This window comes from Hermetia illucens, chromosome 1, assembly GCF_905115235.1.
Source record: "Hermetia illucens chromosome 1, iHerIll2.2.curated.20191125, whole genome shotgun sequence".
NCBI lineage: Eukaryota > Metazoa > Arthropoda > Insecta > Diptera > Stratiomyidae > Hermetia > Hermetia illucens.
The window spans coordinates 178,887,874-178,915,814 of NC_051849.1; the positions used below are offsets into that span (position 1 = coordinate 178,887,874).

Below are 27,941 nucleotides of genomic sequence, written 5' to 3' on the forward strand. Positions count from 1 at the left end.
AATCTGCTCCTGATATTTTTTTGGGAGAAATGGGGGAAAGAGGATTCGTCATGACACTGATAGCAAAATAGAAGCGAAACTACACAATTTATTCCGATAAACTTTCCTTTATTACAAACAAAAATAAAATCCATTACATATCTAAATGCACCTAGCAATTAATGCATTAATGGCATGCTTCCGATTACCGTACTCTCCTCCTCTTGAGTAGGGAACGCTAACTTTTCGCCGCCATCCATTTGAAGGTACTTTGAGCTGTAGATAAAAAAGAAACCCAATAAAAATTGGTACCAAACAAAAGTTCAAAACCTTTTTAACTTACCGTGAACGAACAGAAAAATTTAACGACTAAATCGAACTTTGGTCCAACCGTTACAATTTCGTGTATGACGTCTTCTAAGCAAATGATACCATGTTCCCCTAAGTGTTCTTCGATCACTGTATTTGAAGAAAGCAGCGTTTTCTTTCCGTTTATCATAGCAAATCCATGTTTGAAGATTATGTCGCGGACTGTGGTATTTGATGGGTATCCATATGCAATGTATGGTTCGACCAGCTTCAGGAGTGCTCGATTTTCAGGGGTATTTTTTAGAAAAACTGTTTTGTAGATATATGAAAGACGAAGCGAGCGTAAAATTTCATTTGTTGTCTTATCGGCAATACGACGGCTGCAAAAATTATAAAATGTTAGTTTGTAAGAAAGGCTAATTGGTTTAAAAAAAATATATAGCTTATGCAGGATGTTATACGTTGGCAGATTCCTATAGTTTGTTTGTGAACGGAGAAGTACTACAGGAGCACGTGAATTTCGAGGTGCGCAGCTAAAGCGAACGTGACGTCGCCTGCAAATTCTTCGAAATCAAGGAGAGGGTTTATCGCACGTCTGGAGAGAGGAAACATCAGCAGGACTTGGATCCGATAGCGAAATACCCGAACTAAGAAAATCAGACGACCAGCAGTTCAAGTTTCCATACAACTTATGGATTCAGCTCAATATTTTGCTCCAGAAAGTTCTTTTATTGGTGTCGCGCAAGCACCACCGATTGTTCCACAACTAATCAACTGTCACTGTCATCCTGGCCTCAACCAAACCTTAGTGCGTCGAGTACCTCTAGGAGTTCCCCCCATTGGGTCATTTCGCTATTTGTGATGAGCGACAGAGCTGTCGACATAAACAAGGCTGCAAATTCCAAGGACGCCAGCAGTGGCAAGGTGACCAAGGCTACCGACAATTCTGGAGCAGCCGACAACTCCACAATTCAATATCACATCACACATCGGTTGAGGTTTCATCGTTTTGGCGGCGAAACTAGGAGGTGTGGTTTCTTCAATTGGAGGCGTGGTTTCTTCAATTGGAGGCGTGGTTTCTCCAATTGGATGCACAATTCGCACTGGCGGGCGTAACGATGGACGCCACTAAATTCAACCACTCGTTAAGGCCTAAACACAATTCCGTTGCGTCCGGAACGCGGGGGAGAGAAGCTGCAGCCGGCACGCACCTTCAATGTACAATGAAGATTTAAGGTCGGCAAAGATCGCTCCACGTCGGCAAGGCTCGGTCTGATGACAGATTACAGCCGTTTAGAGTATGGCGGCGCTTATCGTTTTCGGCTGTTATATTTAAAGTCGCCTATGATAGCATAGCCAGGGTAAAACTGCACACGGCCATGAGAAAATTCGGTATCCCGACGAAATTAATAAGACTGACTAGGCTGACCCTGACCAATGTGCGAGGCCAGATAAAAGCAGTAGCAGCACTCTCAAGACCATTTGACATTAACAACGGACTAGGACAAGGGGATCCCCTATCATGCGTCCTCTTTAACCTGGCCCTGGAGAAAGTGATCCGTGATGCGAAGGTAAATGCAAGAGGTACGATCCTCTTTAAGTCCACCCAACTACTGGCCTATGCTGACGATATCGACATCATGGGAAGAACCACACGAGACGTACAAACTGCCTTCATCCAGATCGAGCAGGCGGCAAACGAGGGGAGATCTTGGGCTGCACATCAATGAACGCAAGAGAAAATATATGGTGGCAACGTCAGCACCGAAAACCAACCAACCAACAACATCAAAGCGCACTGGTCAAACGGGAAGAGTAAAGATAGGAGACTACAATTTCGAGACCGTTGATAATTTCTCCTATCTACGGTCGAAAATCACAACCGATAACAGCTATGATGATGAAATCCGCGCACGGTTGTTGTCAGCCAACAAAGCCTATTTCAGCTTACAAAAACTGTTCCGTTCGAAACGTCTCACCATAGGGTCAAAGCTCTTACTGTACAAGACAATGATCTTGCCAGTCCTCATGTATTCCTCGGAAACTTGGGTTCTTAGCAAGAAAAACTGCGAATTCTTGGCCGCGCTCGAGAGAAGAATCCTCCGAATCCCCCTCTTTTGGACCAGAGTGTTCCGATGGTACGAAGGAGACAAGTGTTTATATGTATTTTACAGTACACTGTAGGAAGCAATGTGGTCAGCATTGCGCTCGCCCGAGATTATTACCTTGCTTTTACTCAGGTACTCATTCACAGTTGAGTCGACTGGTATCCGACACCCAGTCAAATCTCTCTGCCACCAGTGAGATTTTAACCGCGACCTTCCGCTACGACAACCCAGCGCTCTAACCACTTGAGTCATTCGGACCCGGGATTTAAGCTTTCGTATAATTGTAGAATGGCAGTTACTTTTCACGCGTTCTTTCCAGAGAAAATATTGGCGTGAATAACTTCAACGTGATATCGATAGAGTAGCATTTTCAGATTTTCGACCTCTACGAATTGATTGACGCCTTCAGAGTTCTACCGAACTGAGATAGGAAGAATATGACGACCTGTTACACCTTAATTTTATTTATCTTCATTTCAACTTTGCTTAGCTCTTTGTCTAAATCCGAATCCATTGGCTAGGCTAGCCAACATGTTTGGTAATAATGGCGCTATGTCAGCGCGGTTTGACCAACGTACTATTACTGAATTTTCAATTGCTGAAAAATAAATCCTCCTGAGGTTCAATGTTGTTTAAAAGCTATTCTGGGTGACGTTTCTGTAAATCAATTGATAATAAAATTCTGTGGTTTTAAGCCGGCAAAGCCTTGATTGTTGATGAGTAAAGCAGGGTGTGTCCGATTCCAGTCACAGAAGGTAATCACCGCAAACTTTTCGCCGATTTATTCGAATGAATTTATACTGTGCGTCTTCAAGCAAAGATTCAATTCGATGGTGAATTTGGTCAAGAACTACCGCTTGCGCCTGAAGTTTGTTTGCTTTGGCTATAGAGATTGAGAGAAGGATGTCATTTAGACATGTCACAGTGGATAATCCGCTCTGATAGGCATGGCTGTTGGAAGGGAGAATTTTGTGCTCTTGAATGAAATGGTTAGTCTATTTTTGATAAGTGTGTTGAGAATTTTGGCGAAAACATTAATCAGGTATATGGGTCTGAAGTTTTTAAAGTCTGACAGGTCTTTGTTTATTTTGGGTATGGGCACTATCTTAATAACAGACCACTCCTATGGAGGGTTGAAATTTAGCCAAGTTTCATTGATGAAGGTTAACAGAGGAGATTTGACAGACGGGTTTAGTCACTGGACGTATGTATACATTTGGCCATTACCCGGTGCGGAGTTATTTTTCCGTTTGTTAAGGACCAGAGCGAATTCCTCAGGAGTAAATTTTTGTTGATGTGATGGTGAAAGTCAGTGGGATGTAAAATTGTTTGGAGTTGGGTTGTTCTAGCTTGAGCTTAGAAAGTCTAGGTATTTCTGATCATTTTCAGAGTCCCAATTTCGGTTGTTGGTTTCTTCCTCTTGAAAACTTTTAAAATTTTTTATGCTTTTCCAGAATACCTTAGTGTCTTTTTTAACACTGAGTTCTTCCCAAATTTCGTCCCAGGCTTTTTTCTTAGCGGCCTTTACCGCTTGTAACCATTTCTTGTTTGCAACAGAGAAGGACATGAAGCTGTTATGATTGGTATTACTGTGATAGGCTCTCAGAGTTTGTCTTTTTTCTACAAAGAATGTTTGCAGATCGCTGTTCCACCATGGATTGTGGGTGGAGCCCTTCCGGATTTTGATTTCCGATGCCAAACCGTTGAAATTCTCCCTGGGAGGGATGGACTGCAAGGCAGTTTTTAGGTGCAATAGGCCTATTTTGTATTTGTATTGAATTACAATGGTATTACTGTGAATGGCTATTGGTTTAAGCATGCTCTTAGAAATTGCTTGTGCCAGTGCGGTCCAGGACCAGGATATAGTATTGGAATTAGTGAGGGTGACATCTGGGGTGGAAGCTCTTGTTTTGCCATTTGTTAAGTGGTCCACAAAGGTTAGTGAACCATTGTTGAGTGGTCTAAAGTCTGATCTGCATATTGTGTTTGAGAGAAGCCTCCCTTTACTATTCTCTATGGAATCCCCGAGTATAAATGACCTGGCATTTAGGTTGCCCATTATTATTGTGTCTGAAGTATTGCTAAGAAATTGAAATAGTTTGTCCAGTTCTACTTTGAAAGTAATCGTGGGTGTATGTGGGGGCATGTATATGGAGGCAATGGTGATGTTTGGAATAAGTTTCAGCGTCTTAGCGATAATGATGTCAATCTCGGTATCATAGGTTATTGGCCATGCATTTATGCCTTTGCGAAACGCAAGGGCAACTCGACCATAGCCATCCTCTCTGAATCTGTACATAAGGTTGAAACCTTTTTGGGTAACGAGAATGAGATGAAAATTTCCTGTAGGGATAGTATGTAATAGCTGTGAGTGTTAGCAAAGTATTCTATTTCAGAGTTATTGTTAGCTAGACTTTGAATATTATATTGTAGGATGTTGACCATTTCCAATTTCTACGAATGTTAAGTCGCTCGTGATGTTGAGTTTGTCAGTCTGTTTTGTGATTGTGACGGATCTTGCATCTTTGAGATGCTTTTCGTGAGTTTGAGCATTTGCGACAATACTTTTTGATACTCGGATACAACAGTGTAAGTTGGGTGTTCGAAAACAGAATGGTTTGGCATAGGTAGTTCTTGATGGCCAGCTTTTGGGAAAGGGTGTTCTGATGTTCGGATGTGGATATGATTTGACTGCAGAACTGATTTTTTTACTCCCTCTAATGGTTCTGTTGAACTCATCTTGAGGATTCCTCGTCCACTTGATCGGACTTGCTCTTTTCTCCAGCGGAAGGAAAGCAACGTCAAAGTCAACATCGCAATCCAATGAATCATAATATTTTTTACTTCTTTGGTAGCTTCCTTCATGGGAGATATTTTTTATTGCTGCCGTCTTGATGATCTTCAAATGTTCAACCCAGATGGTGCAATTTCTGTCCTTGGCATCATGATCTGTCTTGCCGCATAGAGCACTTTTTTTTGCCAGAGTTGCCATCACACTGATCTTTAGGTCCACTGCATTTTAAGCATCTCCTCGATTTCGTTTTACAGTTCATGGCAATGTGGCCCAATTTACCACAAGCGAAACATTGTCTTGGTCTTTTCAAGTAATGGTCAACCTACTCTCACGATACCAATTGAGATATGTTTGGGGAATCTCAGATCCTTCGAAAGCTATTTTGACTGTTCGAGATGGAAGGAAGACATCTTTGTTTTCCTTAGATCTGAACTTCAGTCTTTGTACTTTCGTCACTTTTGTCGGAGAGTTGATAGTATTTCATCTTCTAAGAAATCTAATAATCCCAAATCTGCGAGTATCTCTCAAGGAAATGTATGCTTTTAGTCCTAATGTTCTCAAGCGATTGTCGGATGCCAGATTGTTCGCCTATCTTCCTACACCAGAATTACCTGGTCATTGAGATTACGACGCCTCGTAAGCTTATGGAAATTGAGGTGTTTGAAAGCCTCAATTCTTTCTTGACCATTAATTTTGTCTATGTATGTCGTGGAGTTGCTTCTCTCCACACATACTGTGTACACTTTACATTGGTGTTCTCGTTGTATTTGTACACTGAAGTAGTTTGCTCCATAAGAACTATGTTTTGCTTCTCCATTGGAGAAAAGGTTTTACTTAGGTCCTGAGACTGGGCAACCTCAGCGAAATATTAATCGTGGGAGATTGAATTGGGGATCTTGATAGGCTCCTCGAAGCTCTTCTCGCTTTCCTGGTTAGGACATAACCACCGATTTCTGTTGGGCTGTGAACTGTGGCCCTACAGGGGCCTGAGCAGATGTTGAAATTTGGGAGACGGAGTGGTCTAAATTTATTTTCCCCATGTCCGGGGCTTCACATTCCCTAGCCTTCATGGCATATCTTAACTAAGCCAAAAATGCCTGTTAACAGGGGAAAACACACACCAAAAAATACAGAAACAGATTTCTACTTCGAGGTTTGATGGGATGTAAGAGCAGAAACACTCACCTTCTGTTAGCAGGAACAGATTCACAGCCAAAAGAACAAAAAAAGAAACACGCGGATAGGCAAAAAGAGATTTAACTGCAAACTAAACAGCACTGTCGATATATGAAAGTCCTGGGGTTTAACGTGAGTACCTGCCGTGTAGACATAATCCCACGGTCCTCTTCGGACAATGGTTTATACTGAGTGCAGGCTCAGCATTCATACCAGTGGATGCGAGGCCTATCTAACATCTCTGCCGCAACTAAAGGGTAGAGCATCCGATTTGTATACCACAACTCCACGCTTGAGCTCCGAAGAGCTCTGCCCGCGATGTAGGCGTAACCACAACCATCATGAAACTCCCACTAAGGGGCCAACCGCAAATAACCGGGCCGAGAACAAATCCTCCAGGAATCCTCCTGGAGCAGATGCTCTCAGAGGGCCATCCCGGTTCCCATGGTACCAGATAAGCTCCGGTGCTTCGTGGCAGAACCACTTCAGATGGGCAGCTTTTCAGTTGTCTGTGAGTCTCCTCTGGATCGTCATACTACCAACAGAAGCTCCGAGAGGCCTGGTTACTATGCGGCGCGATGTTTTTGTGACAAGATCCTTAAGAACGTGACTTTTCTGGAAAGGGTAAAGATAACAGAATGTAGCTGGCGCAGATCTGCATTGACTCCCATACTTTACAACCATCTATCTTTTATGTATCAAGCGAATTATTTACCTAGTTTCCACAACTTAGCTCTAGCTGGATCAGGAAAATCGAAAAGAAGTGTCTGAGGTTCTCTCCCTCCTCTTTACTATGTCGAGATTGGGACTGGTAAGGTATGTGGAGTCGGTATGGTCTCCTATGGGCCAGTGACCCTTGCAAACCGCAGTAAACCTGGGTTAAACGCAAAATATTCCCCGACTTAGCATAGGTGGTGGGCCTTCGCCATCTGTATTCAGTGGTTATATAACAATAATCATTGACAGTCCGTAATGGATCAAGGCCTTGAAGCTTGTAAGAGCTCTTCATTCAAGACCGTAACGCATTCCAGTCCATAAGCCCTTACATCCACCTCTACGTTCTTAGACCGGAAACCTAGAGAAGAGGTAGCTTTGAGCGTGCCACCAGATCATCCATAGCATTCCTGTACTGCCTTATCTATATTTTTAAATTAAATAAAATGAAAGTCTATTCACCCGCAGTGCCTCATAACCAGCAGAAGCTTCTCATTTCCTTGTTCTTCATTTTTCAGGAAATCGTCCTTCAGGATTGTTCGTCGCATTCGGTTCTGTGTCTTTTCCTTCTTGATATAGTCCATGATGAATGCTTCGGCCCTCTTGAAGTTTCTTCTGCTCTTCTTGAAGGTCTTCTGTCTTTGGATCTTCTTTTGAATCGCTTTACTTTTATCAGCCAAAATCCGTCGGCGACGGTGGGCCAATATCGCGACTTGTTTGGCTGGCAATTTATTCGGAACAGCATATCTGAAAATTAAGATGAAATAAGGGTATTGGTTCTTTGCTTGCTGGTTTCATCGATTAAGAATTGCAGCTACTTACTTGTCTGACATTTTGAGTCTTTTACAATGGGAATTAGTGTATTAAACAGGAAAGTTTCACACGATGTTCCACAACCGCGGTGTAAACACGTGAAAGTGTTTTGACAGAAAGGCCGTCATCTGTTCACTCCAAAGTGTGGTTGGTTGCAGTTGGAAAGCAACAGAAATGTCCAACCCTATCCAAAGCTCGGTGGCTTGTTAAACGCTCAAGCAGCAAATCTGCTGTCAAAAAAGTCCGCCCCAAATGACGTTTCGCTGTGAAAAGACTACATCCCGTCGGTTGATAGCTCGCGTTCTCCATTGAATTTTCCAATTAATTTCCACACCTCCTACCCGTAAAACATCATCAATCCACCCGTAGACATGTGATTTATATTATCTACGTGGAGAATTGACAAACCTGAGACGTTCAATACGTGAAAAGTCGCCGTGAAAAACTGCAGGCCAATTGTCGACTGTGCGACCAGAAAATTGTGCATTTGCGAATGAGTGAGTGTGAGAGTGTTCAGGGGGCTAATCATCTGTCACTGCAGTCGCCCGTTGCAAGTCGAGGAAGTGAAATTTTGATGTGCAAAAAATACGTGTGTCCTGCGGAATTGAAAGCGAATCGATAGCGCGACCAAGAATCCAGTGCACTCGCAAGTGGTTTTGGGGCACCGAGTTGGCCGTCCGCGACGTCTTGCAGTCGATATCGATTCAATATTCAGTCAACGTGTCGACGTAGCTCACGTCGCCGCCGGAAAGATTTCACCGTGTGTGCCCATTCGCGCAGTTGTTGGAATTGTTTCCATTTCTGTTTCAATTAAAGTACAGTGAACACGCAAAGTGACCGAGTACGCGGCAACACGACCGGGACCGCCGCAACGACAACCATCATCTCGTCACCGGAGTCGCAACCGTCGACATCGTGTCATCGCCGCCATGAAGAAGATTTTCTCGAAGTTCGAGAAAAATGAGAAACTGGAAGGCGCGAGCGTGACAAAAGAATCCAGCAATTATGTGGGAAAATCATTTACCGTTGGCCGGGTCACGGTCACGGTGGAGGATGTCTTGGCCGAAGGTAAGTGTCCCCAAACGGGCAGATTTCGCAGCTTGGCCAGTTTGGCCCCAGGAAATACGCCATGTCGCGGTTATCTTAATTGGATTTGTTCGAAGCCTCTTATCTTTTGAAATCCGCGAACGTGAACGTGTGTTATCAAAACGCTGGCTTCTCGCAGCCCCGCCATGGGCGCCTCCACCGGCTGGCTGAAGTTGCAGCCAACGAGGCATTCGCTCGTTCAGTCCACAACAAACATTTCCATTTTCGGTTTTGATTAGATAATTTCCGGGGCTGAACGTATCAACGTTTCTATTGTTCGCCAATCTACTGCTTCTGAGGTTTGCGGTGGCCCCAAGCCCGGCAGTTGGATAATTCCCATCGCCACTGCTTTTTCAATGAAAGGCACTTTGCAGTGGTCGAGCCGTTTGTTGGCGAGAGCCTCCTTTTATCGCTCCGATTTCCTGCATTTTCCTCATTTCGCATTCACTGCAAAACGCATGGGGGACGTAAATTCGTTTACTCTGTTGCGTTCCATTGTTTTCATGCCCAGGCCGGTGCTTGTTGGTGTGATTTCTTTTTTTTCTAATTTCCTGTGCATCGGAATAAAACGGCGTAGCCCACTCAAAACACCCGCGACTCGCCCTACTTTCCTACCATCGACGGCTGATGTTTTGAGGGCCACAACCATCACTCACCGTCCGGCCAGCAATCGAACAGCGGCAAAGACGTACTTTCTTCCTCTGAACTCAGGCAGGCGGACTCCGGGCCTGCAAGCCATCACGGCTGTGTCGCAAACCGCAATCAGCAGCAACTCGTCACATTGCAGAATGCACTCAATAAACGGCTGCAGCTGACCGGTGCCATTCACAATTTCAAGTTGCGCTATTTGAACGGTGACCCCGCATCAGAAGACGAATGCATGCCCACACGACGGGAAAAGACAAGGCCAAGTTAAGTGATTTCGTTCGCCGGCTTGTAAGCGGAGCCACCACCTTCTTGGAGTGTTCGACTGACTTCTTAACAAAATCGATAGTTGCCATTCGTGGGTCGGCTACTTGCCCGTAATTCGCCTAATGCACAACGGGGACTTACACGACAATTTGACTCCGGAACATCTCTGCAACGCGCTGGATGATATGAGTCATGACAATTTGCTGTTGTGACAACAGAAACCTCAGACTCTATCTGAAGACGAGCAGAAAGATTCGCGCGAACGCGATAAGATCTATTCGGAGGTTTTTGCTTCTGCTAGGAATGAGGGGGAGTCTGGCTTTGTCTGGAACGGGTTCAATTTGCGCGACTTGTAGTTATTGGATTCTGCAGTGAGAGGCAAACGAGCGATTGAAATTACTGGAGCCACAACTTTTTTTTATCTACATCATGAAACTTACGTGTTTAGTATGTACTACGCCAAATATCGAAAAATAAGCTGAATTTACTTTTTTACTTAGATTTTTTCGCGAAAATTTTACAAGCGTCGTTTTTCTCGTTCATTAAGCCTTGAAACGCTATTGCCGTCGTAATAGTTCATGAAGTCTTGTGAACTTTCTCTTGATCTATTACTTAACAGACCTTTCCGATTGTTTCTGACATATTGATATCATTGAGGTGGCTGAGATTACTCCCGGAATTGGTTAGTAGTTAGTCATCCCACTTAGGTTCATTGCCTTGAACTGTTAACACGAACGCGGCGCTCTCACTTCCTTCCTGTGCTGTCTGCTTCCTGGAAGCAAGGCTTTAGTCTGTCCAAGGAGATCCTCTTGGACTTGCCACCGACGTCCAGACTAAATGCGTACTCCCCACGATCGAGAACCTTAACGGGACCCTCGTATGGTGACTGCAGAGGCTTTGAGAGGATATCAACCCTTACCAGAACGCGAATACAAACTTCAAATTCCCTAAGGGTGTGATCACCGACTGCGTTTGACGATAGCGGAGGTGGCTTTAATCTGGCAACGGCCTTTCGTAGTAGGGGCAACAATCCGGTCTCTCCAAAGCCGTCTCTCTTGTCGAGGACCAGGTCACCGGGGGTCGAAAGTTCTCCCCGTACACCAGTTCAGCAGCGCTGCCAGCAAACTCCTCGCGGACGGCTGTATGAAGGCGAAACAGAACGAAAGGCAAGACCTGCGCCCAGGACGACTCGTCGTGTGGCTACCTTCAACGTCCAATGACAACCTTCTAGCATTCAATCTCAGCTCCGAGAGGAGAGTAGATTCAAATTGCATTCCCTGATCTGTGATGATAACGGCAAGAACGCCAAAGCGCGGAATCCACTCTCGACAGAGGGTCTCAGGTGTTGTCATGCCCTTCATAGGTATAGTCTCAGGAATCCGCGTAAATCGATCAATGATCGTGAGGGAATTCTTGAAGCCGTGCGAGTCTCGCAAAGGACCTATAATGGCGGGGTGTATAGTGAGGAAGCGCCTTGCACCAAGGATATACACCTTCCTTCCTAGCATGTCTAGTAACTTTATACTTTTGGCATGCGATGCACCCTTTAGCCCAGTAATTCACGTCCTTGTCCGTGTTCTGGACGGCCAGTAATATTTGCTGGAGACCGGCTGGTTCGTTGTCCGAAAGCCAGAGCACGCAGGACCGTGAACCGAGCAACAACACTTTTTTACGAAAAGAGGCCGGAATATATGGTCTAGCTCCCTTTTCAGAGATCTCGCAACCCCAAAAGTGTAGCATCAACCAGTTTTTCCCTGGTGATTTCAAACGCTTAGACGAGTTTCGGTCTTAGGACCAGACAGGAAGTGGTTAATTAATGCCTCGTAGGAAAGTTTACTACGCCCAAGAACCTTCTAAGGTCTTTGTCCGACTTTGGCAGCGGAATGCTCGCGATTGCTTGCAATTTGTGTGGGCAGGGTTGAATGCCGTCACGGGTGATGGAAATTGCACTTGCTGTTGATGAAATTTTCCGGCTTTTTTGGCGTTGAAAAGTACACTCGAGATGTGCCAAATGCTCAGACTCGGTGGACAAAGCGACTGGAACTTTATCCAAGTAGATGAAACAGAAATGTAAGTTTTGTAGTAGAGAGTGGATGAATCTCTGGAAGGTTTGCGCCGCATTTTACAGGCCAAAAGTCATCCGTATGAAGTCGGAGGGTCCAAAAGGTGTTCAAATTACTGTCTTTGGTATATCTTCGAGAGCTACAGTGATTTGACGGTAGGCACTGGCGAGATCCCAGGTCGAGTAAACACGACAGTTTGCCAAATAATGGACAGTCTTGGTGGAGTGAATGGAGTACCGATTAGGAATTAGGCGCATTCAGGCGTTTATAACCTCCATAAGGTCGCCATTGAGCTTGGGGACCAAATGGAGACGAGATGACCAACTGTTCTTGGGAGATCTGCATATACCTTGCTTAAGTAGTTGTTTAAACTCTTTCCCCGCAATTGCGAGCTCAGTAGTAATGTTGCGATGCAATATCCTCAAAAATAATAGAAAGAGTGTTTTTGTACAAACAGGTGTTCCGTTCCTACGTACTCGAGGAGGGTGATCAGACCCGAGTCTGCAAGGGACTCATCTGAAGTGGCTCTGCCATGAAGCCTCACCGGAGGTTGTCTGGTACCATGGGAACCGGGATGGCCCTCTGAGAGCATATGCTCCAGGAGAATTCCTGGAGGTTGTGAGATCTATCAGGGATCTATGTTGTATATCTACCAGCAGCTCATAGTGATGCAGGAAGTCTACGCCTTATATGCGGATACTGATATCAAAATAAAGCGAGGTCCCACGCAAGTCAAGACTCACGCCATCATCATCAAAGACGCAACAACTCCTTTCTGGTCTAGGCCTAGCTTAATAAGGAACTCCAGCCATCCCGGTTTTGCGCCGAGGTCCACCAATTCGATATCCATGAAAGCTGTCTGGTCTTGGCCTACGCCATCGCTACATTCCAGGCAGGGTCTGCCTTGACTTCTTTTTCTACCATAGATATTGCCTTTATACATTTTTCGGGTCGGATCATCCTCATCCATACGGGTTAATTGATTGAGCCGAATTTTATCCACAACCTAACGGTCATGCCATCGCTCATAGATTTCGTCGTTCTGTGGGTTACCGAATCGTCCATTCTCATGTAAGGGGCCTAAATGCTTCCAAGTTATCGATTGTGATTTTATTTGTATTTTCCTATCTTTATTCTTCCCGTTTGAACAGTGCGGTTTGATGTTGTTGGTTGGTTGGTTTTCGGTGCTGACGTTGCCACCATATACTGTGTCTTGCCTTCATTGATGTGCAGCGCAAGATCTCGCGCCGCCTGGTCTTTGCATGATGTCGATGTCGTCAGCATAGGCCAGTAGTTAGGTGGACTTAATGAGGATCGTACCTCTTGAATTTACCCCAGCATCACGGATCACTTTCTCGAGGGCCAGGTTAAAGAGAAGGCATGATAGAGCATCCCCTTGTCGTAGATCGTTGTTGATGTCGAATGGTCTCGAGAGTGATCTTGCTGCTTTTATCTGGCCTCGCACATTGGTCAGGGTCAACCTAGTCAGTCTTATCAATTTCGTCGGGATACCGAATTTTTTCATGGCCGTGTACAGTTTTACCCTGGCTATGCTATCATAGGCGGCTTTAAAGTCGATGATGGTGAAACTGTTGTCCATATTCCAACAGTTTTTCCATCGCCTGCCGCAGAGAGAAAGTCTAATCTGTTGCTGATTTGCTGGAGTGAATGTTCTGGGCGTATGGGGCTATCCGGTCTAGCAAGATAGAGGAGAATATCTTATAGATTACTTCTATAATTGCTGCACTGTGTGATATCTCCTTTTTAAGGTTTTGTTTGCAAAATAAAACCTTATTAAAATCGGTTTACTGTCTGTCTGTCCGTCTGTATGTCTGTCTGTCCGTCACACGCATTTTTCTCGGAGACGGTTGCAGCGATTGGCAGAAAATTTGGTAGAAAGGTGGAAACTGTGAACGCTCACGCATATAGTGAGTTACATCCTTTTACGACGAATTTAAGGGGGGGTTCCCATACATGCAAAGGGAGGGTGTACATTTTTTTTTCATCCAATATAGTCATGTGGAGTATCAAATTAAAGGTCTCGATTAGTACTTTTCGAAGCCAGTCTTAGTTTTGACATTTGTTGAAAAGGTGGGGGGTGCAGGGGGTTGAAAGTGGTCATTTTTTTAACGAACCCATTCTCAGAAACTACCCAACCGAAAAATCTGAAAAAAATCAGGGGGCTGTCACTATATGGTGCCTAGGCTCCGAAATACCCTCCATACCGATACCTGTTCAAATAAAGTTAATAATAGTACATTATTATAATTTTTAGTAATTGACCGGAAAACCCCCCTTATGTTCACCCTAGAATCACAAAATCAATGTCAATATCACTTGAAAGGGGCTATTTTCACATAATATATGCATATTTTACGTGCTACATGCTAATAAGACAAATGCACACCCAAATCTCTTTGTAAAATAAATACACAAAACCTTTCATACCTGAAGCGTCTAGCTTCCGGTTTCCCGACTTGTTTATGTATGAGACAGATAATTTCGATAATCTCAGGCATTGATACGCTGTCCCATACATTGAGCACAAGTTGATGAACCACATGGTGTAACTGGTCGCCTGCATATTTAACAAATTTGGCTGTAATTCCATCGGCTTCTGGCCACTCATGATTTTTAAGCCGATGAATTGCACGGACTGTTTCTCCTATACTTGGTGCTGGCAGTATTTGTCCATTCAGTTGCTCATCAAAGTACTCAACCCATCGCTCCAATATGCCCATTCTGTCGGAAATCAGATTTCCCTCCCTTCTCTCGGCAGGATAAGCATCGTGGTGTATAAGGCTTCATTCTGCTGACTTGTTAGTAAAACTTCCGCGCCTGGTGCGGTTGCTTGTTGTACTTTTATAGTCCACAGACTTGTTGGTTCTTCCAGGCTTCCTTTTTACGTCTGTGAAGTCGCTTCCCCGCTCGACGGAGTTCGTGATAAGTTTCTGCGCGTGCCCGCGTTTTTTGAGAATGCAACTTTACTCGGTATGCAGCATTCTTCCGTTCCGTTGCTAGCTTACATCCATCGTCAAACCAGCCGTTCCGACTTTTTTTGCGACTGGGGCCAAGTATCTTTGTGGCCGTATCAATGATAACGTTCTTCAGGTGATTGTGAAGATCATTTGTTGATGCTTCATCTCCAGGATCTCTGTTGACTGCGGTTATTGCGGCATCCATTTCCCTCTTATAGGTGTCGCGGAGGGCTGTGTTGTGGATGGCTCCAGTATTCACTCTCACCTGATTGTCAGAGGGGATTGCAGGTGGTGTCATAATTCGAGCTCGGAGCACTATACCAACGAGATAGTGATCCGAGTCTATATTGGCCCCCCAATGGTGGCATCGTTCAACCTGCACGTGGTCAATTTGGTGCCAAAGTGGTCCCACCTGGAGAGGCCCATGTATGTTTGTGGACCGCTTTCCGCGCAAACCAGGTACTTCTAACAAGGCTTGTATAAGGTGCCTTATTTCGAAATACCTGAGTTGCTGTACCGCTCGATTCTACCTAAGTCTTTACTCCATGAGAAAGTGGTTCCATTTATATTTTCAAATTAAGGTCAACTTTTTGCTTGCATTAAGGTTTTCCTTCTTTTTTCTCCATTTTTTTTTAAACAAGTCTGAACTATATGATTGGGATATTCTAGTTGCCTTCATTCATTTGTGGTGCCCATAGAGTCAAGTTGAATTCACTTCACTTGGTGATTAACAGTCTGCAGCACTCGAAATGATAATCAATAGCTAATTAGTACCACTACCTCCGTTTTTTCGCAGTAAACAGATATACATGCTACATGTCCATAGGAATCGTAATATGGGAAACATTGCGGAATCGCAATAACGTTCACAGATTCCGCAACTAATTATCTCCGAGTCACATACGAACTAACTTTTTCGTTCTCCTGCAATCCTGTATTGTCTTTACACTAATTTTCACTTAGTCCCTCTTTTGAATTATGTTAACAAAACACACAAACAATACATTTTCATTAACTTTGGGGCCATATCCACAAGCCACGAATGAAGATTAGTCTTCAGCATTATTTGGCATTATTATTTGTTACCACGTCGTGTTACCGATATGTATAGACCAGCGCAAAACATGCATATCCACATATCAGTACTTTTTCGTATCAACTCAAAAAACAATATTTTCATTTCCGTAATCACATTACAGAATTTAGGTCGTATTCAAGGGGGGCGAAATCCATAAGATACTGAGCTGGTGACATTCGGATATTTTGTGTAGGATATCCGCCCACCTGTGGGAAATTAACACGTAGATTTGTAGATTTATAACGGATTTATAAGGCTCAAAGATTTATATCTACTTTTTTTTGAGGTGGAATTCCTTTTTGTGTTGTGTAGCAATGATTGAATCGTAAATTATTTATATTCTTTCGATTACGTTCTTGATCGATTATGTGATAATGTGTCATATTTGCCTTACAATGATTATTCTTTTCTGACATATCTTCCTGACAATTACGCTGATTTTCAATTAGAAGTGGATGAATGCATTAACGAGCTCGCGAGAAAATAGCTTTTTATTGTACAGCTCGTTGTCAATTTTGAGGAAACTGGCTGCCTGGGAAATGCATAGTTCTCTACTGCTCTGGATCATAAGGCTTCGCGATAACGGATTTGTTGATCTTCCTGTAAAATGGCTTCATTGTATAAATAGTTAGAACGTATGCTGTAAAAACTATTCCTCAGTTTCCTTGGTCATATCAAAAATGTTCCCTTAACGAATCTGCCGACCTGAGAACGTCAGTACCAAGAATCTGATGTCTCGCTCGGCGTCAATAAACATGTGGTATTTAGACTCTACCATTTGCCTTTATGTGATGCCTATTTTCCTCCCTGTTCCGGTTTCGGCATGTAAGAAATTGAACCTTCTTTTGTTAACGTTGTTCCGGTTTCGGCATGAAAGAAATTGAACCTTCTTTTGCTAAGCTTTATGTCATAGTGACAAGCAATCTACAGTAGTTGAATTGTATCGAATCTGAAGATGCATTCCTAAACAACTTTTGGAGTGATTAAGGGCCTGCCTTACGCTTTTAAAGGAGATCGGCTATCGCTGCAGATTGGGATGTGGCGGTTTTTCAATCATCCGACAATTTTTCAGACAGTCGCTATAAGAACGCACATACGTCTTCTGAAAGACTGTTACATGTTGTCCTAAAGAAAAAGTTCCATTTTTATCTGTAAGCTTCTCCAGGTTATTATTCTGTCTTTGAGCCGTTCAGTATATTCTGCCATGTATTCTACTGGTTTCTTCCAGTTTACTCATATCCAAAGGATACAAATTGTGTGCATTTAGGGCCGCCTAGATATTTCGTTTATGGCGCCGGTAATACCTCTGCAATGAAAATTGCGCCTTTGGTGAAGTAGGACCCGTGGCCCAGGACATCATTTGGGTTTTTTTGCTAAAGTATTTTTGAGTTTTTTCCTAAGCGTATTCTCCGGCTTATGGTGCCTGCTCGGCACAGATGTGATCCTATAAAACTGGCATCAAGTTAGGTTCATTTCCGCCTGGAACTCTCCTTTTTCTATTGAATGTTTTATAAACGTTTCGCTAACAGGTGGATCAGATGCCTGCAGTTTCTCTTTCAATACGAGCTCCCAAATAAGGGTTTTTTTCATATATGCTATAGCCCCAGCGTGTCGATCGCTCATGGAGAAGTCTACTGCATTGATATTGCAATTTGTTTTATTTTTTTTTCGGGTCAAAATCCATTACCGGTCTTCATTCAAAACAGACGTATAAAAACTATCTGATGGGCTTGAATTTCAATGTTTCAAATAAAAAGTGGAGCTCTTTTGGTCCAGTTCAAATACCAAGCTTAAACTCACACATCTGTGGTTTTCGCACGCTAGGCGCTCATGAACTTTACTCTCCAGCGTCCTAGACCTATGAAGATGTTTCTTGCTTTGTATCTTTGCTTGCATTCCTCCCCCACTGTTCGAGACCATGTTGCTCTAGTATGACCCACTTGTCGATCATTCTAGGATAGTCCGCTCCACTGCATGGTGCAACCCACAATTTATTTGTTTTTCTTTCTCAATGTGCCATTTCCGCGTTTTCATCAATACGTTTACGGGTATCTGGCCTATACACCGACGACGTTATTCTTTTGTTATTGTCTCAGACCATATACCCCGATGAATTGATTTAAGTTCGGAGCGGCTGACTAACAGTGGCGGTAATTTTCCATATCCACAGTGAAAATATTGGCGCGGCACAGCCTCAACATGGTGTTTCTGCTGAGATAGTTGGATTTCCAGTTTTTAGAGAAAACTGCAAAAGTTGAGAGCCCTTTGTTACTAACCATATCATTGCTGAGAGATGGAAATCACATGATTTTATACGATTGAGGTTCGTGGTGATGTTCTTCCTCCACCTGTTGAGCTGACCCTCGGAAGATTTTCGACTAAATGCAAGTTTTTTTGCGATACCGTTCAGTGTTCTGAAATCATTATTTGCGCCAGCTTCTGCATCCCTTTTGTGATGGCACATTTTACACTGCTCTCCGGGAGATTTTTCTCAAGTGGGGGCTCGTTTTCGTCACGCTCTCCACCTCTCGCATCGTTCAACAGTCAACGAGTCTTCAATTCGTTTTCACTGTTCTGCAGACGGTTAGGTTTTCAGACACTGTCAAGACGTGATCGTTCACCTAAGTGGCGCCCAAGAAAAGAGTATTTTTGATTGTATCCCCGGCACATCAATATTCTGAGGTGAATTTTCAGGACTTTTTTCGTCCGACCAGCAAGTTTTTTCACTTTCGAATGACTGACGGCTGGATCATGTAAGCAGTCGGTGTTGATCCTTGGTGGTGAAAGTTCTCCAAATCTGGGGGAAGCAGCGGGCGTAACTCCTAAGTGAAAGCACGTTAAGTGATGATTCTTTTCGGGGCCGGTGTCCGCTTCCTCTTGCTACATCTGGAAAACGGCTTCTAATTCTACTACCGTTCGCCATGTGGTCGATCTGATCGGCTGTGTCTGAGCCAGTTTAGTTGAAATTCAATTGACCTTGAGGCAGGTGTGAGTTTAAACAACACCATCCCAATGGTACCTTTAGGAATCCTGTCATGAACTGCGTTAAGTTGGTCATGGAAATGTTCCTCTACATTGGAAATCTCCGTTGATGATACTGATACGAGGTCATATTGATCCCATTACGCAAGCATACTTCTGAAATTCACCAACAAGAGTACATAGATATATTTTAGAGGTCATTGGAAAATACAATATTTACATAATAAACCAGGAGTGGAGGAAGGGAGTTGTTGGTTAAAGGAATCTCTTGTCATCTGGTCCCTCCGTCGGTCGAGCTCAATCTTCTTCAAAACAAGAAGAACCCATCTGCCGGCGCTCCTCAATATCTCTCTGTCAACATTGTGTGGAAAGAGCTCTCTTGTGTCTACATGAAGTTATTGATGAAACTTATTCCACCTTTCACAAGAGAAAATGGTGTGTTCGGCGTCATCCGTCACACAGTTGCAGAATACACAATGAGGAGGTCGTGCCTTCCCAATTTTGTGCAGGTAACACAATTGCAGAACACACAATTAGGAGGTCATGCCTTCCCAATTTTGTACGAGTAAAAGTGAAAACCTCGATGCCCACTTAGAAGTTGGGTAAGGAAATAGTCAATCTAACCACACTTTCAGTTCAGCCATGGATCTAAATTGCCGGTGAGCCGCGCAGTTCATCTGCCTTCATTTTGCTAAGAGAGTTGCCACTTGGTAGATGTGCCTGGACGTTCTTCATACCTCTATTAAATATTCGTCCTTGTGGCTGTAGATGGTTTTATCTTCCTAACCAATTAGGACAACGGGGGTAACTCCCGCGATCATCATCAGGATCGATTCTGAGACAGTGCAGACGCAATTTGTAAGGTGCTTACGATACCGCTCCTTGTCAAGGGCATCAGCCTACACCTCCGCGCTATAGAGCAGAGCGGAATGAGTTTTATAATATCCTTAGCATATTTGCCCGTTTTTCGAAATTGAAGGCATTTCTAACATCACGCGTTATGAGGAGAACTATCCATCGAGATCGGTGGGTGTGTATCTCGGCTCGATGAATCGCTTTGACCCTATGGTGAGCCGTTTCGAGCGGAACCGTTTCTGTAAGCTGAAATAGGCTGCCAACAACCGTGCGCGGATTTCGTCATCGTAACTGTTATCGGGTGTGGTTTTCGACCTTAATTATCAAAAATTATCAACGGTCTCAAAGTTGTAGTCTCTTATCTTTATTCTTCCCGTTTGACCAGTGCGGTATGATGTTGTTGGTTGGTCGGTTTTCCGTGCTGATGTTACCACCATATATTTTGTCTTGCTTTCATTGATGTACAGCCCAAATCTCGCACCGCCTGCTCAATCTGGCTGAAGGCAGTTTGTACGCCTCGGGTTGTTCTTCCCATGATGTCGATATCGTCAACATAGACCAGTAGTTGGGTGGATTTAAAGAGGATCGTACCCCTCGCATTTACCTCAGCATCACGGATCATTATCTCCAGCCAGCCTAGTCAGTCTTATCAATTTCGTCGGGATACCGAATTCTCTCATGGCCGTGTACGGTTTTACCCTGGCTATGCTGTCATAGGCGGCTTTAAAGTCAATGAGAAGATGGCGCAACTGATGTCCATATTCCAATAGTTTTTCCATCGCTTGCCGCAGAGAGAAAATCTGATCTGTTGCTGATTTGCCTGAGCGAAGCCTCTTTGGTATAGACAAGTGATGTTGAGAGTGTATTGGGCTATCCGGCCTAGCAAGATAGCGGAGAATATCTTATAGATGGTACTCAGTAACGTGATATCTCTATAATTACTGCACTGTATGATATCTCCCTTTTTATGTCTGAGATAGATAATGTTTCTTTGCTAGTCGTCAGGCATTGATTCGCTGTCCCACACCTTGAGCACAAATTGATGAACCACGGGATGTAATTGTTCGCCTCCATATTTAACCAATTCGCTTGTAATTCCATTGGCTCCTGGCGACTTATGATTTTCAAGCCGATGAATTGCAGGGACTGCTTCTTCTATACTAAGTGGTGACAGTCTTTGTCCGTCGTCTTTAGTTGGTGGGACCACCAAGTCGCCGATGTTCTGGTTGTTCAGTAGTACTCAACCCATCGCTTCAATATACCCATTCTGTCGGAAATCAGATTTCCCTCTTTGTCTCGGCAGGATGAACATCGAGGTGTATAAGGCTTCATCCTGTCGACTTGTTGCTAAAACTTCCGCGCCTGGTGTAGTGGCTCCCTGTACTTTTCGAGTTCACAGAACTGTTGGTTCTACCAGGCTTTCTTTTTCTATCTGTGAAGTCGCTTCTCCACTCTACGTGTTTATGTTTTCAAAGCCGATAATAGCAAGTTTCATTATTTGGCTCACTAAGAAACCGACTCCGAGCACATGGTTTACTGGATGGCCACTATAATATATGGTGTAGCGCCTCTTCTCCAGGAAACCGGTCCCTGTCCATATTGGATGTGTCTTGGATGTTTGGTACAACGCATCTCCTGCAACGCTGTTACATCACCCCTATAGTGGGACAGGGTATCGGCTAGCTGCTTGGTAGTTCCATCTCTGTACAGACAGCGGACATTGCATGAGAAAATGCGCAAATCGTTATTCCGGTGTCGTTGCCGGGTTCGTCGTTGTGACATCCATCTATTCCGAGGCTCCTGTTGTGGCTTCGTAAGAAGTCGTTTTCCATTTAGGGTTGTCAGCCCTACCCAACCCCCAACCTTGAGGACCAGTTGGTACAATTTGTCCTGTTTTTAGGTGCAGAAGACTCGCCTTCATCCTTCTCCGTCTGCAGCTTTTCGTTAAGAAAGAGTTCCCAGCGGTCACTACGTGGAAGTGGCGATAGGGTTTGGTAGTAGCGCTGTTGGTTCAGCAAGCGTTTTAGGTTTTATGCTTCATCGTGGGTACCAATCGACATTTCGCTCTGGAACCTATACTATCCACGGATAGTAGCGATTTTAATTTCGACTTTCTATGCAGCTTCGTTGTCCTAATGAAAAAACTAGTCCAGTTCGCAATTTGCCTCGCCTTTTATCTTGGATAGTTCCTGGCATTCTCTTTATTTGGTCTGCATAATAGGAACTGGTGTTAGTGGTCTCATTTGTCAGGCAACGAATGTCATAACTTTTCTCGTGGGGCTTGGAACTTGATTTTTTTTTTTGTGTCGGTGATCGTTTCCAAACTATCGTCTAGTCGTTGGTTTTTGGATCAAAGTGAGGAGCCATAGTCTTATCTCTGGTCACTGACCGAGACAAGCACCGATTCAGGTCATTCTTTGGTCATCTAGGACTAGGTCTTCGATATTTTTTGTTCTCTGTGTAGAATGGGGGTGAGTGGCATTCATATCTTGTTCATGTTCTGTAGAACAACGCCCTCGGAGGTTTCTAACAAGTCAACGGAATTTATATTTGGATTTTAGATGATCCCTCGTACATATTTGAATAACGAACGCCACAATGCGGGACATCCAAAGCTAATTGGCGAAAATACGCAAGACCTTGGCACCCATCTAATAAAGAAAAGAATATTGAAGGAAGGGAGGGTGGAAGTCTATGTCGGTTGCAGAAATTTTCGGTCTTCCACGTTATTGGTTATGTTTCTGGGAAATTTCCGACCCTCTTATCCAATATTTTCTATAGAAGCATTTTAATATGTTTGGATAATTATGTATCTCCGAACTCCACCCTTAATTCTAAAAGTTCATTACCAATGATGATTGAATTAAATCATGAGTCACTTCATTGGCTTTGCTGGGCTAAAATGTTTCACCAAAGTAATTGGATTTGATCAGATTTTTACTATAATCTCCTTCGCGCTCAATGTTTGTATCAAATTAATTTTCATCGAGTTGTCGTAGAGCTTTCAGTATTGATGTATTCATATATTGACCTTGTCAGCAGTCGAGGTAACCTCCTCAGTAAGAGGGAAACTGAAAAAACTTTCCAAGTGGAATTAAATATTAAATTGTAGAGAACTTTGTCAATGCTAACTGCCATGAAATGGCCCTTTTCCGTAGCTTCCGTATGCGGTAGTTTAAATATGACAGGGCTCCTCTACGCCATGTTAATAATTGTTAGCCATTTGTATGTATGTCTGGTTGTTCGCATTTTTCGCAATTTGCTTGTATGTAATAAAGAGCCATACTAACGAGAACATACACCTGACTAAGGTACTCGCATTTGAAGTTAGCTAGATAAAAAAACTGAATAATCTGTGTTGCGAAATTACCTTCACTTCCATCGTTTTGTGTGTATTTAAAAATGTGTTCTTGAGTATGTGCTAAAAAAAAAACAGTCTCTCTTTGGCTTTTGCTTTAGTGGGGTCTAGACAACAATTACTTTATTGTTTAATTGAGGGTTTGCGAAGAAGTCTGTGCTTGTTTATTCGAATGCTTTTCAGTCGACATTCGTCCAATGTTTAATTGATATCGTATGGTCAATGCACTGTTCCTAATTACTTAGTCTACGTATACAAGACATGCTTGATTGGAGGCTAGAATCCTAAAAAGTATTGTAGCAGCGTAAACATTGCAAAATCAAAAAGAAAACGGAGAGAATTTCTGTTTGAGCTGGTTTTCCTGTTTGTACTCCCATTCTCATCCCATATCCTTCACCCTCTTCATCCGAACATAATTTTCGTGTAAGCTGTAAGTACTCCATGATATGATTATGATAAAAACAACAAAACCGAGCAGATATCATTCTCACAGTGTCAACTGTGCTGTTTGCATTCAACATTCAACGCGAGCTAGAATGTCTCAGAATCTTGAAAAGACAAACAAAGCAAAATGGAATGTAATAAGAAAAGATAAACTGGAACGAGCTTTTGAATAACCATTTTATCACCTCACTCCCTGTTACCTGTCGTTATATGTGTTAAGTTCTCGCACGTAATGTAAATATGAATTAATCATTCTACGTTCTAAGAACGCTTTTTATTGAAATTGGTACAGTAATTGCGACATAAATTAAGTTTGCGCACACTCAATCATTCTTAGATGTATTGTTCGAAATATTTGGTTCTGTGGTGAATTATTTGATGAACCTCACAATTTGCTTTGGAATGAGGTATTCTTTCCAGATGTGCAATTCTCTTCATATATCAACCGGTCACGGGGACGGCGCGTCAACCTTTCGGTCCATGCTCCTCAGATTTAAATACTAGATGCGTCATGGATGTTTGGGTTCATTTTAGTGCTTGTTCTACTACTACAGGTTTATCACTTGCATAGCATTAAGTGTGATAATGAAACTGAAGTTCAGTAACATTGAAAAAAAGGGAAATAAAAAAAAATAAGAAAGTTTCATTGCGTAATATGGTTGTCAATACTGTACAAGCATTATCTTTTCCTATGATCTATGGACTGTCACGCTCAATAAAACCGGCATCGGAAAGTACTAATCAAGATTTTTCATTTCATACCCAACAACCCAACCCTCTTTTGCATGTATGAGGACCCCCCTCCCTTAATCTCAACGTAAAAAGATGTCACTCACTACATATCTGGGCTTTCACAGTTTCCGTCTTCTCACCAAATTTCGTGTCAATCGGTATAGCCGTTTCTGAGAAAAGTGTGTGTGACTGACAGATGGACGACAGACATTTTAATAAGGTTTTGTTTTGCAAACAAAACCTTAAAAGACTGTGTAAACACAAAACCTTATTAAAATCGGTTTACTGTCTGTCTGTCTGTCTTTTTTTTAAGGAGGTGGAAATCTTCGAAAGACCTGGGCATGCCAGAGTGTGGGATTTTTACCCACTAAAACCAGTGCTATATCATCGGCGTAACCTCCTCCGGAACCGGAAGGTTGAGTACTTTATTATACTTGATTTTCCACAGTAGTGGGCCCAGTACAGAGCCCTGTGGGACCCCGCGGAGACAACGTACTCTTTAGTTCCATCATCGGTATTATACCAGGGTGCCCGCTCTTTCAAGTAGTTATCGATAATAGCGGCGAGGTAGGTGGGAACACCAATCGTCGCCAGAGACTTTCGTATAAGGTTCCAATTGGCCGAGTTAAATGCATTCCTCACATCCAGGGTAACCACCACGCAATATTTGTTAGTACAGCCCCTTCTGTGAATTGCATTTTCGGTCAAGCCAGTAACCATTTTGATGGCATCAATGGTTAATCTGACTTTACGGAACCCATGCTGCCTATCTGAAAGGCCCCCTTGGCTCTCGACGACTGGAAGTAATCTATTATAAATGACCCGCTCCAACATTTTGCTCATAGTGTCTAGAAAACATATGGGTCTATAGGAGGACGGTTCCCTTGGAGGTTCGCCAGCCTTAGGCAACAGCACCAGCTTCTGCCACTTCCATGGTACAGGAAAGATACCCTCCGATATGCACGTTTCGAACAGCTCCGCAAACATATCGGGTCTACATTTAACTATCTGTCCGCCTTTCTGTCTGTCTGTCTCTCCGTCACAAGAATTTTTCTCGGAGACGGTTGTAGCGATTGGCACCAAATTTGGTAGAAAGGTGGGAACTGTGAACGCTCACGCATATAGTGAGTTACATCCTTTTACGTCGAATTTAAGGGGGGGGGGTCCTCATACATGCAAAAGAAGAGTGAAAATTTTTTTTCATAAAATGTAGTCATGTGGGGTATCAAATTAAAGGTATCGGTTAGTCTCTTAGTTTAGTTTTGACATTTGTTGAAAAGGTGGGGAGTGCGGGAGATTGAAAGTGATCATTTTTTTAACGAACCCATTCTCAGAAACTACTCAACCGAGAAATCTGCCACTATATGGTGCCTAGGCTCCGAAATACCCTCCATACCGATACCTGTTCAAACAAAGTTAATAATAGTACATTATTATAATTTTTAGTAATTGACAGGAAAACCCCCCTTTAAGTTCACCATAGAATCACAAAATTTTGCAGCAATGTAGGCTACAGCATAGAGCATGACCCTACCAAATTTGGGGAAAATCGCACTATTACTAACAAAGTTATACTAGGTCAAATCTGTCGCTCCTCTGCAAATTGAAGACTGAACGTCAACATCACTTGAAAGTGGGTATTTTCACATAATATATGCATATTTTACGTGCTACATGCTAATGGGACAAATGCACACTCAAATCTCTTTTTAAAAGAAATACACAAAACCTTTCATACCTGAAGCGTCTAGCTTCCGGTTTCCTGACTTGTTTAAATAGAACATGCACTTTTCCCACGCCGCTAAGGGCTAATTATGTACTAGCATTACAAAGCTATCATATTGCTTCTTCCTCTTTCTGGGAGGGAGGGTGTCCGGCTTACACAATTTCCTTTATGTCAGGAGCAGATAAGGAGATGCAGCCAAGGTCAATCTTTGGGAATCTAGAAGGAAGCAATATGAAACCTTCTTACTGCTCCAACACAATGAAATGCAATGTTAAAGTGCTATGCGGTGTCATTGCAAAGAGAATGCATCCGCACCTTTCGAGGCAGCAGTCAATTATTCATTTTTGATGCATTCGGGTCCTACCGTTAAAATTTACGCTACCACAACGTGCGAGATGAGCTACAACTCGCTTGCAGCTGCAATATACAATGAACATTCCTCGGTGAAATTCGTGCCAAGTGGGCAAGGTTCGTTCACAAAGTTCATTTAATATCGCTCCTTCATCTCGCACACACACGCACGCCCTTTAATTTGTTTTGATAGCATCAAAATATCCCTCATCCAAATGAACACTCTACGCTACCTGAAGAACATAACTAATTTGCAGACAGGGAGCTAAAGTATGAGAGCGACAAAGGCATAAATTACTATCGTGTCTCAGCTGGATTCCCGCAGCGGTCGATACTGGGTCCACTCTTGTGGAATATCATATATGAGAGAGTCTTCCGCCTTTAATTACTAGAAGGGGTAAAAGTAGCAGGTTTTGCAGACGATGTTGCTGTGGTTGCAGTTGCAAAGCACATCCACGAGATTGAGGCAACAACCAATGAAGCAATCTGGAAGATCAGGAGTTGGCGGAAACTGCGACACTAGAGCTCACAGATCACAAAACAGAAGCCGTTTTGATAACAAGCCAGAACACTCTGGAATACTTCAAAATCCGGGTTGGAAACTAGACTAACAAGTAAGGAAGTGGTTCAACACTTAAGTTTGAAGATCGACAATAAACTCAAATCTCAAAGTGCATGTAGAGTACGTCAAAAAAAAAGGCAGCAGTGTTGCAGGTAGCACTCTCGCGAATGCTACCAAATATTCATCATCATCATCAACGGCGCAACAACCGGTATCCGGCCCAAGCCTTCCTTAATAAAGAATTCTAGGCATCCCGGTTTTGCGCGAAGGTCCACCAATTCAACATCCCTAAAAGCTATCTGGCGTCCTGACCTACGCCCTCGCTCCATCTCAGGCAGGGTCTGCCTCGTCTTCTTTTTCTACCATAGATATTGCCCTTATAGACTTTCCGGGCTGGATCATCCACATCCATACGGATTAAGTGATCCGCCCACCGTAACCTATTGAGCCGGATTTTATCCACAACCTGACGGTCATGGATTCGCTCATAGATTTCGTCGTTATGTAGGCTACGGAATCGTCCATCCTCATGTAGGGGGCCATAAATTCTTCGGGGGATTCTTCTCTCGAACGCGGCTAAGAACCCAAGTCTCCGAGGAATACATGAGGTCTGGCAAGATCATTGTCTTGTACAGTAAGAGCTTTGACCCTATGGTGAGACGTTTTGAGCGAAACAGTTTTTGTAAACTGAAATAGACTCTGTTGGCTGACAACAACCGTGCGCGGATTTCATCGTCGAAGTTGTCATCGGTTGTGATTTTCGACCCTAGATGGAGAAATTTTCAACAATGTTGTTGATCGGTTCGTCTTCGCTGCTGACATTGCCACCATATATTTTGCCTTGCCTTCATTGATGTGCAGCCCAAGATCTCGCCCCGATTGCCGCCTGCTCGATCTGAATGAAGCCAGTTTGTATGTCTC

The 27,941-nt window shown here is 43.3% G+C and overlaps 2 protein-coding genes across 3 annotated transcripts in view; one reads left to right on the forward strand and one right to left on the reverse strand.

The window, feature by feature from the left end:
* Positions 1 to 87: 87 nt before the first annotated feature.
* LOC119656199 (60S ribosomal protein L7-2) lies at positions 88 to 8,055 on the reverse strand. Its single transcript, XM_038062590.1, has 4 exons — positions 7,903 to 8,055; positions 7,543 to 7,827; positions 323 to 668; positions 88 to 255 (listed from the first exon to the last, which is right to left on the reverse strand). Exons 1-4 carry the CDS (start codon positions 7,911 to 7,913, stop codon positions 142 to 144), a joined length of 756 nt encoding a protein of 251 aa, XP_037918518.1. The 5' UTR covers positions 7,914 to 8,055; the 3' UTR covers positions 88 to 141.
* A 95-nt stretch (positions 8,056 to 8,150) lies between these two features.
* Positions 8,151 to 27,941, forward strand: part of LOC119656195 (AP2-associated protein kinase 1) — a 96,498-nt gene continuing 76,707 nt past the window's right edge. The window contains exon 1 of one of the 2 annotated variants that reach the window (XM_038062567.1): positions 8,151 to 8,961. In XM_038062567.1, coding sequence (XP_037918495.1) covers positions 8,823 to 8,961 — 139 coding nt within the window. In that variant the 5' untranslated portion in view covers positions 8,151 to 8,822. The remainder of the gene's footprint in view (positions 8,962 to 27,941) is intronic. The other variant, XM_038062578.1, reaches the window with a different exon arrangement.